This window comes from Meleagris gallopavo, chromosome 2 (assembly GCF_905368555.1).
Source record: "Meleagris gallopavo chromosome 2, MGAL_WU_HG_1.1, whole genome shotgun sequence".
NCBI classification, from domain to species: domain Eukaryota; kingdom Metazoa; phylum Chordata; class Aves; order Galliformes; family Phasianidae; genus Meleagris; species Meleagris gallopavo.
In genome coordinates, this window is record NC_139405.1 from 63,086,994 (window position 1) to 63,107,863 (window position 20,870).

General features: G+C 36.3%; 1 protein-coding gene across 1 annotated transcript in view; it reads right to left on the reverse strand.

Moving 5' to 3' along the window:
• The window catches only part of NT5DC1 (5'-nucleotidase domain containing 1), a 126,050-nt gene that overhangs the window by 41,713 nt on the left and 63,467 nt on the right, over window positions 1-20,870 (reverse strand). The window contains exon 7 of the mRNA XM_085217441.1: window positions 1,804-1,978. Coding sequence (XP_085073567.1) covers window positions 1,804-1,978 — 175 coding nt within the window. The remainder of the gene's footprint in view (window positions 1-1,803; window positions 1,979-20,870) is intronic.

Consider the following 20,870-nt stretch of genomic DNA (forward strand, 5'->3'; position numbering starts at 1 on the left):
AGTTAAAAATAACATCCTTATCTTGGAACTGTTAAGAGGTTAAAACTTCAAACATCTCCACTTCTCTTTTTTTTTTAATGTAATATTAATTAACTGAAAAGAAATATTAAAAAAAGGAAAATGAAGCAATTCACAAGGGTTGATGTAAAAAAATAAAATGCAGCTAACCTGGCAAAATTAAGGTTAAGAAAACAGATAACATATATGAACCTAGACTGTATTCTAGTGGTACAAAAAGCAGCTAGAGAAAGTAGAAATTCATCATTTGATACAGGATGCACGGAGTAAATAAAAGAGTGTTTAGAATTACAAAAAAAAAATACTTCAGTAAGGTCAGTAAGGTCTAATGGACGGTGAAGTACTTATTACTCCAGAACATGTCTTTGAAGCCAGTTTTGATCAATCACTGGAAAAGATGATTTTAGAATATCATATACTCATGAGAAAAAAGACAAAGTGATCCAGTATTCTTCTAGCAGAGTATCTCTTCTGTCTTTTGAGAGGCAGCCAATCTTCTCTATCGCCTTTCAAGCAGGATGTCTACTGCTGCCTTCAGAGCACTGGAACAGACTACCCAGAGAGTTTGTAGAGTCTCTTTCTCTGGAGATATTAAAAATCTGCCTGGATGCCTTCCTGTGTAACCTACTGTAGAGAATCTGCTTTAGTGGGGAGGGGGTTGGTCTGGATGATTTCCAGAGGTTCCTTCCAAGCCCTATGATTCTGTGAAAACTGCTGAAACATAATTCACCAAGGAAAAAACCAAAATCATTATATGTAGTTAATGATTTTAGTTTTATATCAAATTTTCATTCATAAAACCACTAGACAGTTCTACATTGAAAAGTTAATTCACAGACAACTTACTCGATAGGAGAATTTTTTCTTGCAAGGAGGTAAGTTTACCCCATCAGATGACAATATACAATATTCATACAAGGCAGCGAGAACTGGCACAGCTGATGCTTCATGTAGCCCATAGAGAACAACAGATAAGTGATACTGGTGGGACTGGTTTGGGGAGGTTGCTCTGGTTTCCAGCTTTTTTTTTTTTTTCTTAAACTGTGCTGCTGTACTCACTTTGCTGCTTCCTTGCATATCCAGATAGTCAAGGTTGGCTCACATTGCACTACTTTTGTTTCTTCAATTCACTAGTTTCACCATGTTCACCCGCCTAACCACAAGCGTCACTGATTAATTCCTTTCTGGAGTTGTAAGTTCTGCTTCATTTCACTGAATGTGACTTGACCAGTTGTGTTAGAAAAAATACAGGTAAAAAATAGCTGTTGTCAGCAGCTGCAAATTTCAACCGACTGCCAAGTGCAATCAACTACCCGTTTTATCTTTTCTGCTGTGATCTGCAAATGCACATTCCTCATGCACAACCATGTTGTGGAAGCTATTATGAGGAAGAAGTATTTGTAAGTTTTTCCGTGCAAATTTAATGCAAAAAAGAGAAATATAACTACTGCTTGCACTTATGATGAGAGAGGCTCAGGTAACCTTGTAAAAATACATGTATTCAGATGTTGCCTTCCATTAGGTGTTGGCCTGAAGATATTTCTTTATGTCTTCATGATGGCCAGAAAAGATGTAGGATATTTATGCTGTGGGTCAGATGAAGCTCACAAGCTAACAGATGAACTACTTTGTCTTGAGTACCTTGGTACTAGAGATAGACCTACCAGAAGCTTAAGATCCAAATAATTTATAACAAGTAAATGGAGAAAAATTAACCTTCCTGTAGCTCAGGCTTATTTCCATCTGGCATCTGGAAATACAATTTGAAATGGACACTGCACTTACCCAAGAATATATTCACACAGGAGCCTGCAATAGTCACTGTGAGAACTGGTAATTAGTAGCAGAATCTTCCCAGCACTCTTCAGTTGTTTCAGCCACTTTTTTACAGAACTGGGACATCTTTGTAAGTATTTTTCTGGATGATTTTTCACTTCTGGGAAATATGTCCCACAGTCCTCTAAAAATTAAAACAAAATAATATATTAGCCAACCCTAGTCACAAACCACTTAATCTGCACAACAAATATCCTTTCATGTGCAAACAATAGAATTTTTAAAAGGCAAAACAAAGTTTAAAGATTTCCCTGGGTTGTAACTCAATATAAACAAAAAACAATGAAGCCAAAAGGATGCGTTGTAGCAGAAATAAGTTTGTAAAACTCTCTATTATAGAATTTTCAGTTACTGTATTCGATGCTTTTTTACTCATGAGAGTAAATAATGCTTATGTTACAGGTTCCTATGTTACTAATTCCAGAACGGAATTAATCAGTCTTACACAACAAATAATGACTTCCATTGCCATTGCTCAAATTTTGGATACTGTTTGTGATTTAAAAATGGAGTTTAATATTCAGAAAATTGTAAGAGCATGAAATTCTCAAGAATGTTGTTCAGTTACTTCTTATGTCTTATATTAGTACTGTCTGATGAGTAATGCTCATGTTAATATTTCTGCTGTTTCACAACTAGCATTTTATGTGTGAAGAGCTGATCAGCTAAGGTGGCAAAGCTCACAGGTATGTGGAATACTAGGAACAGATACAAAGAGAAGAAAACCAACCAAAGTTCCAACATCAATAATGCTATTTTTTTTTTTTTCTGAATACTGCAGCAACAAAATTTTGTAAACACACTTGAAATGCAAGATTTTAAGAAGTATAGAATTACATAAAGTTAGCAATAAAAGTCTATTCATAAATATCATATCAAACAAATAAGATATACCTTGGTATAACCCATAACCACTGTTCCAAGGCAGCAACATAATATGGAAGTTAACATTTTTGTATCATCTCTATGACTTAAGCTTACATATTTCCTCACTGATCAAACTCTGTATCTGAAAATGTCAAGCTAGTTAAAGGTCTAAAAGGAAATAGCAATGCATAAACAGAAACAACACCAAGTGTTTGGTTTTCTGTGTGTGTTATAGTATTATGAACATTGCCAACATAGATTATTTTTCTTCCAGCATTTGTTCTATATGCAACTGTCTGTGGTCAACTTTGCTGAATGATTTAATAAATCCCAGACATTACTTAGCTTTTTGGTATGCGAATAATGCTATTTTCAAGTAAGAAAAAATAAGTTTTAAACCACTTGAACTTTAGCTATTTAATGAAAGAGAGAACATGTACAGTTGAAACAGCAGTATCAAAGAAAGACTGAAAGATACATACTGGGTGCTAAACATAATACCATTTTGTGAGTTAACATATTCAAGCATCTACAGATGGTAGAAAAGTCTCCCATAAGGAGTTCCAAATTAAATGTCATCACTGCAGCTAGACAAGAGACAAAAATCTTATTCTGTACTGTAACATGACAGATACCTGTCCAAAAGCTACAGAGTGGACTGCTACATCTCAGGAAAACCCCTTAAACAAAACCTATCAGCTTCTAACCAAGTCATTATTTTACTCCATAGTATTTAGGTCAAGACATGTAACAGCCTTCACCAGAGGAATATAAGCATGTTCCTGCAGCTAGCTCAATGGGATACCACAATGTTTGTCTTGAGAGCTAGCCAAGAGCATTGGCTTTTTTGATTAAACAAAGCAGATCTACCAGGGAAGGTTTCCTGTGGAAAATGTTTTTACCCCCTTTCCTGGAACATGAATACTGTTTGGGATCAGCAATAAAGTTTTTAGTAGCAGAAGATGCTTTCCTCTTCAGAATAGCTGTATTTCATGAACTATGCTATGACAAGTTTTTTTTCTTTCCTTCCCTCCCCTCCCCCCCCAGAAAATGCATATTACACATGAACAAATAAAGACACAAGCAAAGCAGTTTTCACACTAGCTCCCACAGGTTCAAATAATCAAAGAAAGATGGCAAAGTTCATTTAAATATCCAGTGATTTTTTTATTTTTTACCCTGAGGGAAGAAGGTAAAAACATATGAACTTCACTGCTGGACATACTTTGTTGTCTGTTTTCCCTACCAAATGTCTCCCACTCTCATTCTTTGATGTGTAACCAACGTAAGGCCTTAAAGTAAATTTAAACATCACTGTTCTCTTTCCCCGTAGACTGCGAAGTCTGAGCTGCATAATAAATCTGTGATACCTCATCTTTTAGTTTCATATTAAATGGAAAAGGTCAAGAAGACTGGATTCAACATACGAGCTGAAAGAGTCTTATTTTACTTTTCTGCCCAGACCCTTAAGCCCAATTGTTAATTGCAGGCAGGCAATAAATCAATTCTCAACACTGGGATCTGGAATTTGCCTCTGGGCTGCTTGCTGTTATCAGGCAGTGATACCTTGGAATAACCCTCATTAACACACACTGTACTGTAATTAGGCAAACATGGCTTAGAAAAGGTAGAATTTAACCTTATTCCTAAGGTAGTATTGAATCTGGTGAAAACACATTCCTTGAATATATACTCATAATAGAGAAGTCTAATCACCAAAGCTTGCAATACTTTATTGAAATCCAGGTAAAACAAAAGCTGAAAAACTTGTTCATTATCCCAGGCCAAGGGCAAGTGCTGAGGAAGACAGCAGAGCCAGAGACACTTTGCTGGCAGAGTTGAGAAAATTTGATTATGTGGTGAAGAAATTAGCATCATGTTAAGCCTTCACAATCAAACGAAGTGATTTGATGGTGAGAAATGAAGCATTTTTTTTTTCCAAGTATTTCTTATCGCTATACCACACACCATACTTTATTTTTCTTTAGAAAACCTTAAAAGCATAAAAATTATAACTCTGTTGAACAAAGAGTCAGTAAGCAATCAGAAAATAATTAATTTTATTGGTGCTAACACAGGAGAGGAGAAAGTAAGCTAATTATAGTAAATGGTTTTCTGCTACTGTCATGCAACTCTCTTCCTGAAAAGAGGAAAATTAATTACTAGACAAGCACCGTTCTTGAGAAGTGATGTTAGCCTGCAGTAACTCTTGCAGAGCATCCAAGTTTCAAAATTCTCTTAAAAATGGAACTATGAACATCCTGTAGAGAATCTTTGGTCCTCAAATTCACTATCATAATGGAAGACTAATGGTGACCACCAGATCTACAACTGACCTCTTGCTACCTGCACATGGTCTAAAATAAATTTTATCCATTTTATAGATATCATTGAACATGTGGCTGTATGGATACTGACATGTATTAATACGCATGCAAAAATTACTGAAAAAGAAACAACTTTTGCCTCAAATGTCTCTATATAGTTAGCAGATTTGTATCCATGCAAAAGCCCATGCTAATAACCACACTTTGACAGTGTAAATACTTTCTCAAAATATAAAAAAAAAAAAGTGGAATCAAGAGGACTGTAATTTTCAACTTAACAATCAACATATTTACCCTCCTATGACTTAATAAAAGAACTTATTCCAATGATATGGAGTAGGAAGCAAACCTCTGGAGACTGTATGCACAACTTTGTAACTTATTGCTGCTGCTCTGCAATGCAAGGAAACAAATGCTGTTCTTCAACTTCCATTCTTGTTTCTAAACAGCTTCGTGAATTCTCAGGAATACAGCCTAGGATAATGCATTGGCAATTAACCTCTGCAGGATTTTATAATCATCTTCCAAGTACACTTTCAAAAATAGTAATTGTCTTCTCAGTTCATTAAGTATCTTTTCAGAAAATATGTTTTCAAGCGGAAGACAGAAATATAACAAATTAAAAGGTTGTCTAGAACTGCCACATAATAAAATGCTGCCAGAAACTGCTTCAGACCCTCTTATCAGATCTACTTAATGTCAAGTTTTCTAAGTAACATAATTTCCTCTATGTACATTATCAAAAGTTCCTTTAGCATCTAGTTTGGGGTTTGTTTTTTCTTGTCTAATCTGATCTTGATGATTGATCAAGATGTCCTTTGCAATTCTTGCCATGTTAGTTAACTGCTTGTAATACAGCTGTTATAATAAGCATGACAGGAATTCTATATATCCAGAATGTGAAATCCTCAGACCAAACTCAGAAAGATCAGTGCTTGTAGGGACCAGCAGAAGTCCTTAAGCACAGACAACAATCCAGGCTTCAATTCAATCACCCTCCCCTAATACAATCACAAAGTTATGATATTCAAATATACTATTTGATGTTACAATACAATACATTAAATGTGGGGAAACACAGCTCTTACTTTCTCTTGTGCTCTTCAGTATAGCACTTCTCTTTGGCAGGGTCAGTTTACACCCCACTAGATTCCTTTGGGCTCAAAGACTGTAATCCGCATTGCTGGGACAATGTAGTTTTCATCTCTTAACTGTCATTTGGGTTATTAAAAAACAAATGTTGAGGAGGTACATTTCTGGCAAGGTTTCATTCCAGAAATGAAACACAGAAATATAGTACATTTTTCAAGATCGTTACTAATTCTAAGGGGCAGCCACTTGACTGAATATAAAAGAATTTAACCACTATTTATATGGTTTAGCTAAGTAGAGAGGTATGAGACTGAAAAAATCCTTACTATTCAGCCAAGAAAAATAAACTTTCAGCTGCCAATTTGTAGCTTGTTTTAGTGGCTTTATAACTAATCATTCTTACAAAGGCAGTAGTATTTGGTATGCAACTTTACTCTGCTTTAAATTCAAAGGCAACTTGATAGCTTAGCTATCAATACCAATTGCTAGATTCTCTGCAATCTGAAGTGAGGAAGGGTTTATACCTCTTTCCTAATTTTAGTCTGAACGTAGGCTTGTACGTAACAGTCATTTATTTGATAAACAGAAAGAAGTTGAAGTCAAGTCTTACTATATATAAACGATGAGGCAGACAACTATGTTCATTGTATACTGCTTTCCACTATATTGTGTATAGTGCTTTTCCAGCATCTTATGGCACCTCAGGATTTCAGAGTGAACACAAAGACAATTCTTTCACTATTGATGTTGGCTTCTTTTCTTGTCTAAAGATTTCCAACATTTAAGATGAACATTCAACATATATAAGAAAACTACCTTCATTACAAAATAATTTGCAAGATAGTTTACTTTCCTGCTAATGAAAGCAAGTACAGGAGAAAGAGGAGCTTGCTGAATTTGCATTAGCCAAGTCATCTTTATCTCCTTTCCTTTAAGATGGAGGAGAAGGAATAGCAGAAGCAGGATGAGAGGCAGAGAGAAGGAAACGTTTGCATAAAGTAAGATAAGAAGAGTTAAGTGCAAAGCAGGGATGATGGGGTAAAATGTTACATTCTGGAGGCTTGGCTTCAGGCAGGTATCAGGAACAGAGAACAGCAGGAAGCAATAAATCATCCTTCTCTTTCCCCCAGAAGACAGAGATGTTTAAAAACAGAGGGAAAGGATGCAAGTTCAGCAAGACAGGTGGTTATAAAGAAAATGGCATAAGAGCAAAGAAGACAAAATATTCTGTATTTTTTATGTTTTCTGCAATTGTCTCAATTCCTTAGCTGAGACTGTGCAGTTCCTTAACAGACCAAAGGTTTAAACACCGTGGCCTAGGAAAAAATACTAGCTATTTACACTTCTTAGTTAACTGGAAGCAGACATAAAAAGAGCATATTGAGTTTGGAGGTAATGGAATTATTACAATACCAAATCTGTTTTTCAAATGAGGAAAAAAAAGAGAAGAAATGTTTCAAGGACAGAAGGGAAAAAGGAATATGTCTAGGCTGACCATCAGAGACCACAGATTCCAAATGACACCCAGGCAGGTCACACAGAATGAACTTGAAGTATGATAAACTTCTGCTTGTCAAAGCTAAGACCTGTATGCCTGGATATATGAGTAGCTGCCAAAAAAAAAAAAGTAGCATCTTTCAAATGACTCTTGAATGAGGGAAGAAAGAAAGGGGAAAAAAAAAAAGACAGACTACAGAGAATCTAGGAAAATAGAAAGAAAAACAAAAAGTAGACCAGGATGAAAAATGATAAGTTGTAGTTTATTAATAATATGTTTCCAAAAACTTCTATTGGCATATCACGTGAACTTAAGTTGAAAATTCTTCCTCTGATGTTCTCAGAAAAGTAATGATTTTTTTTAAGATTGCGAAGTCTATTCTTAGTATGCAACACTTCAGTTTTGAAGAAATCACATAGAAATACAAGATAGTCTGATCATCTGATCCTTCGTGTGCCTCTTATCTGTGTAGCTGCAAAAGCAAATGTTCACAGCTCACATAATATTAATTTTCTCAATATTTTTAGCAACACTCAGCTCTAGTCAGGCAGAAATAGAATTGTAATAAATAAAATGTGTTATTTGCTAAAATAAACTATTTTCCAGTGGTGACAAGTGTGTATGTGATTGATTAATTTTGAGGGGGTGACTATAAGGTAGGAATCTGTGGTAGGCTAGAGAAAATACAACTATTGGGATTAATAGTGACTGCAGAGCTATATAAATATTTAATATATTGAGCAAAACACTTCAGTAGAACTCACACAAAACATCATCTCTTCAAATATTTCATGGTTACTTCCTCTTCTACTTTTTTCTACTCCTATGGCCTATGAAAGCTTACTGCAAAAATTTAAATGCTCTGGGATCTGAAGATAGGTTTCAAACTAAAAGAAGGCTGAATATCTAGAAATTCTCTGAAGGAAGCCAAGAGCAGCTGTTGTTACTCTTGGGCTGATAGAAATGCTGGTACATATTTGATGCCTTTCAGACCATATCTTGGGTCAACTCACACACTGTTAAATACATTTCCCTAGTAAAAAAAGAAACAACAATTTAGGACAGAAGGAAGAAATTGTTTTGTTCAGACAAGTGCAGGAGAATACAGAGAAGCTGGGAAATGAACGCTGCTGTGGTCAGAAAGAAGTGCTGGCACCTAATTTGACAGAAAGTCAAATACAGAGTACAGTTTTTACTTATACAGCTGATGAGGCTCACTTGAGTGCACTGGCTTGGCTGAAACATGCTGCTACACCTGATGTTGAAGTGAAATGCGTAATAAAGAAATAAAGTACACATCATATATATTTTAATAATAAAAGCACAATTTGCTGACAAATCTAAATGAACTAGAAGTCCTACTCAGCAGTCCTGGTCTACCAACAGGACATTACAGGTTACTCTTTTCTGTAAATCTCAAACGAAAAAGGCTCCAAAGAGTAACAGACAGGTACTATAGGAACTTCTTACAGTAAGAATGGCGTTAAATTTCTGATGAGTATCTTTACTGGAAGTACTAGCAGTTTACTGGAAGCAATAGTAGTTTATAGTTGCTAAGAAACTTGCACAGCAGCAGGAAGAAAAGCCTACTTCCGTAGTAACTGTTTACCACACAAACAGTTAATCCATATGCTACTGAAGAGAGAGACCAGCTTCCCTGACTGAAAACTCCTCCCTTCAGGCGTTATTTCTCAGTTCCACTATGCAGCTGATGCCATCTAGCGACAGGGGATACCGCCCACCAGGAACTCGCCGGGCCCAGGGGTGTAGGAGGGCTGCTGGCTGAGTTCCATCTCTCCTAGACATAAAGCAGCCCCTCTGCTGCCAAAATGACCGAGACAGGGGCAACGATCCACAACCAGCAACCTCCAGAAGCCACAGCACATGTGTGCAGAAGGCTCAGCTCCTGGCCATCTGGAAGAGACTGGATGATTTGTCAGCTTAAAGATAAAGCTCAACAAAAAATAATGCCAGGCTTCAAGCACATAAAAAGCTGCTCAGAGAAGTAAAAAAAGAAAGAGGACATAATGTCCCACGAGACCAAAGTCAATGAGTCAAGAAGCATTGAGCTTATGCCTCCAAAAGCAAGATAAGAAAATTTCTAATTTCAAGGGTATTGATGCACGGGAAAAGTTGCCTCAGAGGTTCTATGAGATTCATAAGTATCGGCCTTTAAAAAGAGTCTGGACAACTACCTGCCATGGAGAGAATATCTAACCCATCCCTCTAGCACTGGCGAGGCAAAAGCAAGAGAATTTCTATAGTTACTTAAAATAACGTGATTGTGTATTACAGATGCATTTGCAGCCTGTTTTCTATTTGTTCCTTAATGACTTCATAATCAACCCCCTCATCTATGGATAATGATGCCTAGGATTACATTAGAAACAAAGTTTGCTTGTAGATTGGTGAAGAGAATGCAAGAAGCAGCAATATAGCTTTTGACTTGTTGCTGTTAATAACATAGTTGTTATCAAACTGAACAATACACAAAATAAGGGGCCACATGATTATACCTAAATCACTGTTGAAAAGCCCAAGCCCATCTACAAGCATTTTGGAGGTTAGAGCCTAGGGGAAATCTGAATTTAAAAGTTAAGAAAAATCTTCCACGTGTTCCACCTGTGATCCTGCATTCTTTTTTTCTCCTAGCTTTTTAGCATTATCTAAACAAGGGCCAAAAGATAAGAAGTAAACCTGTAAATATCACTTAATGTAAAATAGGTCCTGAGTGAACAGAGGCTAGTTCAAATTAATACCAAGTGTGAGCATGAGGAGGAAAATGGTTTCTGTAAGCAGAATTGTGAAAGAATCTTATTTTTATTTCCTAGGTTTCTCTAGGATTCCAGAGTGAGGACAATTCTATAAGCCCTTATAGAGGGAAAAAAAAAAAAAAAAAAAAGGAGAAATACTCATGTGCACACAAACTGGCAGTCGCTTACTGTGCACAAGCCTATTTTGCAAGCCAGGCAGAAGCACTGTCTCTGCCTTGCTGGAACATGGTTCCAGTCTGCTGAATCCTGGTGCTGACATGATTTTGTTTTTGTGCTTTAATCTCACTTATCTGACCCTCGCCATTTCATATAGCAACAGAGACTCAAATTTTATAATACCTCTGCATACAAGCATCCTAACATTAAACCTGGAATTAATATTTGGTTCTGTATTTCAAGCTCATCCACTGGAAATTTCAGACCAAAATAACAATCTAAATCTGGCAAAAAAAGCAATCACATAAACTTGTGCCCTATAAGTGCCTGAAGAAGGATACTTGCTATATTTAATCTCTCCTTTTCTGTTATTTTGATTGGAAACAAATTGTTAATGCAAAATCATGCACTCCCATGGTCAAGCTCCACTGCCATATACTTGTAAGAAATATCTCAATTTTTATTCAGATTTCATTCCTATGAAGGAGCTGAAGAGATTCTAGCATGAGTAATTCAAGTTAATAGCAATCCAGCATGCAAACATCTAGAAACACATATTAAAGCAGCTACAATTGCAATTAGAATACTGAAATTCAAACTTCTGGAAGTTACATTTGGATGTGTGCTCAAAGGCACTCTGGCTTTAAGAGACGTCTTGCAGGAAGCAGATGGTAACATGCTTGAGATATGCATCTGGACAGACATTTTTGTTATTTCTGGCCACGTACTACACTAGCAAGTGAGCACTCTTGGCTTTCTGGGGCCATATCCGTATGGATTTTTGCAACTAGTAGCAGGAAGACCTGGAAATGTAAAGCAACCTATATTCTTGATAAAAATGTGTAAGTTACTACAGAATTTCTCTACAGTACAGTTGAAATGCTACAGTAGTTTGCATTAACAGTAGTAGCAACTTCACAGAACTCAATCTCTCAAGTTTCTTTAAGTCATATAGTAACTACTTATCAATTGAAAAATCCATGTCTTTATTCACTTCCCAAATAAATCTGCCTGTGGTTCATCTGCTACAACAGCATACAAAACAAGTTTCTTCGTTGGAAATGTTTCCCTCTTGCAAGCCAACAGTCCCAAACTGGTTTCATCTGCAACCTCAATTACAAAGGATGTGAACTAATATATGTTTTAAAAATATGCCTATTAATTGGAGAGCTTTAAAAGCATCAAGAAATTATACTGTCCCCAGACCAGTAAACTACAGCTGTTTGATCTCACCTTCAGTGCATGGTGACAATGCCTTAAAGCTCACCACTGCACTGCTATCACATGGGTGACTCACAATGCTCACTATAGCAGTGCCATACTAAACATCCTCTTGCTGTGCTCCTTGCAAGTGAACTGCAGAGGGAGCTACCATGGGCCTTCACCAACAGCCCCCTCCTGCTACACCCTCAGCAAAACACTTCCTTGGTGAGGAAAAAAACAAAAACAAAAACAAAAAGCAAAAGGTAAGCCTCCAGTCCTTACTGGGCTGCAAGAAGAAAGTCCTGCTGCTCATATCCCATGGGCACAGGGCTTCATCTGTGTGACCCGCGATTTATGGAAGGGAAAGACTGTGGTAGCAATTTACATTTACAAATATGGCATGCTCAAAGCATTGGTAGACACATTTTCCACAGAGCAACAAGACTCTTCCCTTAATATTAGGAAGAAACCAGGTGCCACACAAACAGCTCTTGTTTTCCAGGGAGCCAGACCAAATACTAAGACCCCAAAAAACAGACAGGTAAGGAGAGCTTATTTCAGCTTCCGGATTTAAATCCCTGTTCACGCTGAAGGCAAAGATATGTGGACAGCAAAGTTTGCTTGCAGCTCTATACCTTCTCCAATAATGAGTTAGCATTTTTTTAATTCTTCTTCACTTTTTTTTTTTTGACTGCCATTATATGAACATTACTGTCAAATACTTGTGCTTATATCACGTATTAAGGTCTTTCTTCTATTATCTCCTTTCTACTAAAAGATATGAACTAATCACAGAAAAAAAATCACTACAGTGATAATGGGGTACAAAGTATAGCCCTCTTCTTTTATCATTCCAACACTTTAATGAGGATAAATCACAAATTATATCAGCACTAGCAGTTCTGTTGAAATCACTTTTTAAAATAAATTTTCCTACTGCATAAGAACTTGGAAAAAGCAAAAAGAAGTAAGCAGAAATAAGGTTTTGTTTTACCTTTAAAAGTGTGGAAATTTTCAAGCATCAGAAAACATTTGAGCATCAAATATATAACTCTGTCTAATAATACTAGATCAGCTATCCTTACATGCAGATCTTCCAGGAAATTAGCCCTATGTGCATTCACTGGTAAAGTCTGTTACATAGCAAAACCTGTCTGTGCACATTCCCCACGTGAGCATAAGATCTATTTGCACAGAGAGATAAATATACTTCTAAGGAAAATGTCATTATATCAATATAAATACAAGTTTATGGGCAATTAATAGACACGATCAGTATCTCGAAGAATTTGAATATTATTAGGTTTGAGTATATAACAATTTTACCAATCTTTAGAGAAACTACTATAAATTCTTATGCCCTCATGTAATTTCTAGATACTTAAGGCCTTTTCTTATGTAAAGTTTCCAAGAAAAAGTATTGTTACTGCTAACGGAAAAATGAATACAGAAAACAGAACCTTGGAGACAAAAATATGTTTAGTAAGTTTTGTTGTAAATTAAGATAACTGTAACATAGAAGTGTTGCTGCAGAAAATTTCAAGTCCCTATAGGCAACAAAGAGTTACTATAATAAAAGACATTGAAGGATACTCATATAAGAACATGAGAGACATTTAAGAACACTCTGCCATAAGATGGACAGCTTAGTGCAGACAGTCAGACCAAGAGATAAGAAGCGCATTTTGGAATGCCACAGGTATGTAAGCATATTGGAATAGGCTGCCCAATGATGTTGTGGATGCCCCATCCCTGGAGGTGTTCAAGGCCAGGTTGGATAGAGCCCTGGGTAGCCTGAACTACTGCCTAATCTAGCATTTGGCAACCCTGACTGTGGCAGGGGGGTTGGAAATAGATGATCTTTGAGGTCCCATCTAATGCAAGCTATTCTATGATCCTATGTTAGAAAAATTACTTGGAGATCTTAAAGTCCTCTGGATATGGTCCTTGGGCAACCTAGTCTGGGTGCCCCTGCTTGAGCAGGAGTTGGACCAGATACTCTCTAAAAAGGTCCCTTCTAGTCTCAGCCATTCCATGATTCTGTGGAAAGCATAGAGTAAAGTTGTATGGGTCTTCAGTAGTATGAAGTATTCAATTATCAAAGTTGGGTGCGTAAATTGTGATCATGCAATTGCTCATAAATGTGTGATCTGTGATATCATTTCTTATAGAAATGTATTTTTTAACATACAGGCGTACACTTGCATTTTCCTGTACTGAAAAGGTATAAAAAGACGTATAAAATTGTCTTTGGATTTCTGTTTTTGCCTTCATACTCTTCCCATGGTTACACAGCCACATTATACATGATGGCAAAAGGTGATGTGGTTGTGTTTTTTTTTTCCTCTGAAAATGCTTTTTTTTTTTTTTTTTTTTTTTTTTAAATCTGGTGTTTATATCACTACCCTGGGCTAAGCCAGATAATCTAATTTAATGCTCTTATTGCTCATTTCCAACTCTCACTGCACGCAAAAAATAAGATTTCAAACAAGTAAAAAACCTAAGTGTTTTTGCCATTAGTTTTCTGTACTAACATTGAATATAAGGTGTCAAAGCTAGGAAGAACACACACTACTTGAATTCAGTTGTTAGAATTTGCCTTTTACAGAAGTTCAAACTGTGGTAACACAATAGTACTGTTAGCTAGAATAACTGAGCAGACAAAGACTTTATTAGACTGCTAGCAATAACAAGATAGCCAAATAGAAAAATACATAATAGACTAGAATAGACTAGAAAAATAAAATATAATGTCATAAGTGAGAACAAAATCCATTCAAGAACAGGCTGCTTTGTACAATTTTGGTACAGGCAAGACTGGAATAACAGTCAACATTAGGTTAATTGCAAAATGACTGAGAGCAGCATAGCTTTTGACCCACCTGTATATCAGTTGTTATTCAGGTGCTAAAGATGAATGCTCAGTGTAATTACAGTGCTGCTCACAAAATCAGTAAGGTGATTATAATTGTAGCATATATCTATAATTATTTACAGAATGCATTGTGAGAAAATGAGTACAGGATCACACACTGTTATGAATAGAGGCATATAGGAAGGATGCTGTAGCAATTGGACAGATCTATATAATGGGAAGTGAGTTACAACAAAGGTGCGATAATGGAAGGACCAGCACAATAGAAAGGTGCTATAAAAGAGGGAAAGAAAGTTGCTCATCCATATCAGAAGATTCCAGATTCTCAGGGGAAAGCTTCACCAAAAATGGATCTCCAGAAAGAGATTCTTCCCTAGTGGAAGTCAGCCCTTAAATGGGGGTCTAAGAGAAGTGCAGTCAGGCTCCACCCCTCTGTTCACACAGGTGAATTGCCTTCACCTGTGCTCCCAGTGCTGATCCAGTCCTTTCCCCAGATGATCAATCAGTGGTTCAGGCCATGAGTCAACAATTCCCATACAGATGCAATATATATTTTCTTGGGAATTTTATTTAACTTAGTTCTCTTTCTTGATTAGTTCACCACAATCACTGAGTTAATAAAAGTCTTTCTTTGCTTATCCTGGATGGATAGTAGCTTTCTTGCACAAATATTTTTGCCCAAAGAGCAGAACTGCTATATAGAAACAAAAAAACCATCATCTAGTAGACTGAGTAACTTCTAATACTTTCCAGCTACATATACTTAGATAGCTGTGTATCCACCATTACTTGAACACAGTTGACAATGCACTACTAGAAGATACTTCATAAATTGATAGAAGCATGCCTTTTAAGCATTTATTTATATTGCTATTGCAAAATCTGTACTGACTTCAATGGGATAAGAGTCCTGAAGTGTTTTATCCTACCAGATATTGTAAGAGAGCCAGAGATTAAAGAGAGTTACTGAAGTTTCACCTGTTCAAAAGACACAAGTTGGTTTTGTTCCTACTTCTGCCTTCATTTTACTTTCTACGGGAGTTTTGCAGGTTGTTGCAAGTAATAAAATGAGCCAATCTCAGCAGTTGCCGTCTGACAGCTGCAAACTTATACTTGCACATCTGTTTTCCTTCCTTCCATGTTTAGGCTAATGTTTTATTTCACAGTGGGGACGTGCACATACAAAATCAGTCACTTCATCTCATCTGACAGGCAGTAACATCTAACACCACTTGCAAGGCCAGGAACATGCCTCATATAAAATGCCAATCCAGAAACACCTTTCATAGTGCCCAGCTGGGAAGTTTTAAACTCTTTCTTTCCAGCTTCTTTAAATGCCCTTTGCAAAACAAAACAAAACAAAATGGATACAGAGATGATTGCGGGACTCCAAGACTGGAAAAGCACTCTGGATTATGAAGTGCAGAGAACTAAACCAAAGAGATTACAGTATTTCCCCACAGCACTATAAGCAGGGTGTTTGAGTGAGTTAAAATCTTGGGCATGCAAGAAACATTTTAATTGGTACACACGCAGTTTGTCTATACAATGTGTCTCATATATTCCCAAGTCAATTTTATTTGAGCTGTAAGCTCATATCTCTAATTCTGACACTGCAGAACTCCTTCACTACAGGTCATGATTAGAAAATAAAATTAATTTATTCAAAGCCTTATGCCATGTTTAGGATAGAGAATGTTTTGTCCATCCAAAATGTCATAATATGAAACATCAGCTTCTTGTGTATTAAGTAAGAACTCGTTCATAACATGTCTTGCATTGATAAATTGAAGCTAGATTTTATTTTTCCATAAACTGTATGTATTCTGATACTCATGTTATATAATATGCTAAAAATGCTAAGTTAGAGAGAAATTGCAACTTGGTTTTACAACAGTGTTATCAGTAAGGACATTTTTCAGATCTCAATTACAGAACATTTAATGTATGCAATAATCTAAATAAACTGCTATATGAGAAACAAGCATATTACTCTGAAAGTAATGCCACCTATTTTGTTCTACAGAAACAACAACAGCTACAAATAGCACAATAACATTATTTGATAGAGTAAATTCTCAGCTACAAAATACGGTTTTCAACATAGTCAACACCATTAGCTGTGCCCTTTTGCCGTGATGAAGAAGAGTCTGCATGCCATGCTTGTAAAAATCTGCACCAGTGAAGACAACCCACTGTTGCTATCACCGCTGCTGAAATGCACCATCCATTGCCTCACCGTGCTCACATTCACTGTTTGGACTCCATAAATGTTCAGTAAGTGTCAATGATTGTCAGTGGATACCACTTTTTTCCACGTGGAAGAATTCAATAGCACACCTTTGCTTCATACGCACTTCCATGTCAGACACTATTTTGTCAGACTGCCCTTCTGCTGCCATCTGCCAAAAGGCAACAACATGTAATGGAATACTGGAAGGAAGGTTGAACCTCTACTACCATATTACCAACACAGGCCTCTGGCATTGAAGGTCAGCATAATGAAATAGGCATTACTTTCAGAGTATGTATATATAAGCAGAAGTCTTGGAAATACAATACAATAATATAATGAATAGAAGGATTACTTAAAAGGAAGATGAGACTGACTTCTAGAAGGGCTCAGCGCCATGTGGGAAGGTATATACATTGCTCTTTGTATTCACTGCAATTACACCTGAGTGTTTCCGAGAAAATTTTATTTTACCATAAGATTTTACTATAATTTCACAAATTTCATAAAGAAAATAAAAAAGTGTCATTACCTTGATGTGAATATAAACCTGTATTCATAATTTTCTCCATGACCTCTACTTTTCTTCAATCACTGTCCCTGCTAAAACACCAGAGGGAGCAAGTATCACAGAGAAGAGAATGCTTTGCTGGAGTCTCTCGGCCACTGACAGTATTTCATCATTTAGTAGTGTCAGATTAGAGTCAGATTACCTGGAATAGCCAAGTATACTCCAGTGAAGCAAAGTTCTTCATCTTGTGAGGAAATATGTAACAACGAGACAGGAAACAGCACAAAAAGTTAGGATGTACTTCAGTTGCACAGATGCAGACTCTTGTACAGTTTAAAAATTCTCTGAGTATGGGATGAAAAACTGGCAGCCTTGTTGTCTTCATCTAGAAAAAGTTACTTTGGTATAAATAGGGTTTTTTTTGGTGTTACTTTGGAGCAAAAAAAAAACAAAAACAACACACTCTAGTTGTCTATTAGGGACTAAACCTAGACAAGACCCAAAAGAAGCAGCCCCTCAAATCAATTGTCTCTCTGATGATTCATGTTTACAGAATTTGGACCAGAAACAGAGATAACCTTACTTCTGAGGAACCAGAAACCAAAACTGAAATCTTTGTATTTCACTATGCCCAATTTAGCCAAAATTTGTTGCCACCCTTTACATCCTGAGGTCCTACCTGAAAGGACTACCATTATGCATACTCTCCTTTTGCTGTTGAGGCTGTTCCCAAATGACCCAAAGACCTCCGAAGTCAGGTGCAGTCCTACCATTACCTCTGCCATCAGTTCAATTTCTCCTCGTGGAGAATTTAACTTTCTTAATTGTTCAGATTACTCACAGTTATATGTTTGTTTTGTTAGGTTTTGTTTTGTTTTTTTAAGCAATGCTTTATTTTCATTTTAATTCATTTCCCTCCTGAAACTTGTTACAGGTTCTAAAACAATGCTCTCTCAAACAACAATAATAAAATTCCATTCCATATTTAAAAGAAAATAATATGTTTAATTTTCATCAAAATTAATTTAGAGAAACAGGTTTATACATAAAACAGAAAATAGTCTTTGTTTGCTGGGATTAGATATCCAAGAGCCGACTGTTAGAGTGTCTGTTGTCTACAGAGGACAGATGTGATTGTTGCTGTATAGAAAAAATTATTAATCTCCTTAATTGACTGTGTCATACAGATGTCTAAAAATTAAAGCTTGACAATATTTTATATAGCCTCTCACATCTCCTGTTGGCATTTCCCTTAGAGTCCTGACATATGATGAAAATCTTTCAGAAGTGTTCAAATAGTTTACATAGGGAAATGCTCCCTTGGAAGCAGATCACAGGAAAACACAGCACACCTATCACAGTTCTGATACTGTGGCTGGACAGAAAGATGAATGATGCTCATCAGGAACTACTTCACTCTTTTGGAAACAACCTCATCTTTGAGATTAATGTACTAATTGTATGATACCAGAATACTGCATCCATTAGGTACTGTACTCACAAGAGTAGTGAGTACAATGTTCTAATCATAATTATATTATTATTATCATCATCAATGACCATTTATTTTCTTTACAGCTAATGTTTAATCAGCTAATGTTTAATGTTTGATAGTAGTATCATTCTACCTAAACAAATCACCTAAATAAATCTAAAAATGTGACCTTTTTCATATCAAATCATGGCACGATTAAGGCTCAGAGGCCTCAGAGAGAGAGGCCTCTGAGAGACAGAAAAGTACATTCTGAATTTTTCTGTATTGAAGTATGTTTCTGTATTGAAGTAGTATTAAATACTAATTTCCCATCAATTAATCTGCAGTCAATTAATTGAAGATGTCATACATTATTATTTCTACTTTAAGGATTCCACTTCACTGGTGTGAATAAAAATAGTCCCATAATGCTTCCCCAAACCTGTTTTGCAGATGTTATAACCTAAGGAAATCCAGTGGAGATTCCTAAAGACATAGTGTTCGCCAACTAATCAACTTTATCTCTCTATCAAAACTAACATACTTACAGGAGAAGGGCAAAACTGTCTTTTTAGAAGAATTAATAGAAGCATTTTTATAGATGCTCCATCATCAGCACAGACCACGTCAAACACACAATAATTTTTTAGCTAAGGATAGGCTTGAAGTAATATACACTTTCAAGCAATCAAATAGCGTCTAATAAGGTGAGGTACTGAAATTATACGAATTGAGAAACAAAATATTTCACAGAGTGCAGCAGAATGAGGTATCTTCAATGTTCACAAATTTGTTAAAATTGTCATACACATATCATTAATTTTTATGTCTAGCTGTTGGCCTAATCCAATAAAATTACAGGAGAATTAGAAAACACTAAACAACTCTAGCTTTTAATGTTCAACAAATAAAGCTTTGTAAGTGTCTAAGTATCAAAACCACCCCCAAGTAGCTTAGAGACTTTAAATGAAAACAAGCTAGTTTTGTTAAACTAATCATTCTGCTATTGACCACTATTATATCCAAATTCTTAAGATTCTCTGTCTAGCTTTTTTCACATCAAATAAAACTTCTATATAATTTTACATTTTTAATCAAACCAAAAGTATTTGAAGAAAATTTACTCTGGTGCCTTTAAATTCTGGCAGGACCAAAGGATTGATGCACACACCATCTTATTCCTCTGTGCTCTATCAGATTAATAATACCTGGTCCAACATGCTAGTCATTTGATACAGTATGCAGAGGAAAAGTTGGGCAGTAAACAAAAATAAACATTTCCTGATGTCCGCTTTCAACCTAAGAACAATTGGTTTCAGAAAAGAATAAGAGAAGAGGTAGCAACAGGGCTAAGCCTGGGAAGGGAGGAAGAAGGGACAAAGAACTACTTCCAGAGTGAGTAATTCTGATGAGGGAGCAGCAAAAAGAGCAGAAAGCAAAAGTCATGGCATATTTATCAGAGCTGATCTAATTGGTACTATAGCAGTAAAGTATTACAGTGTCTCCAAATACTTTATGACCGTGCAGGAGAAAGCCGCTAATCCTAGAGACTTGATCACTGTCCTTATGGCAAGAAACGAAGAACAAGAACCAAGATCTTTTTCCTTACAGAGCTGTCCTTATGACTAGTTTGAAATACTGAGTTTTGCTTTGTAGCATTTAAAACCTACAGTACATGGCAGTTGCTGATCAGTGTTTGCAATGTTTCAGCTCCCACGATCAATATGGTATTCTTTTATCCTCACCACATCTTTCTAGCTGAAATACCAAACTCTAGTCTTCCCAGGAATTCAAGGAGGGTTTAGCAGTTTATATGAGAAGCCACTTACGTTCTCTTTTTCTTTGTATTATTAATTACTTTGTACAACTAGAGGTCTTATGTTTGCTCACAGATTGGATACGGGGCATTTTGGGCTGAGAAGGCTCAGAGCCAGCTTCCTTTCAGCAACCCTAACCCAACAAAAGGCTACAAACACCACAGTGACCTCTGAGTAGAAAAGACTGCC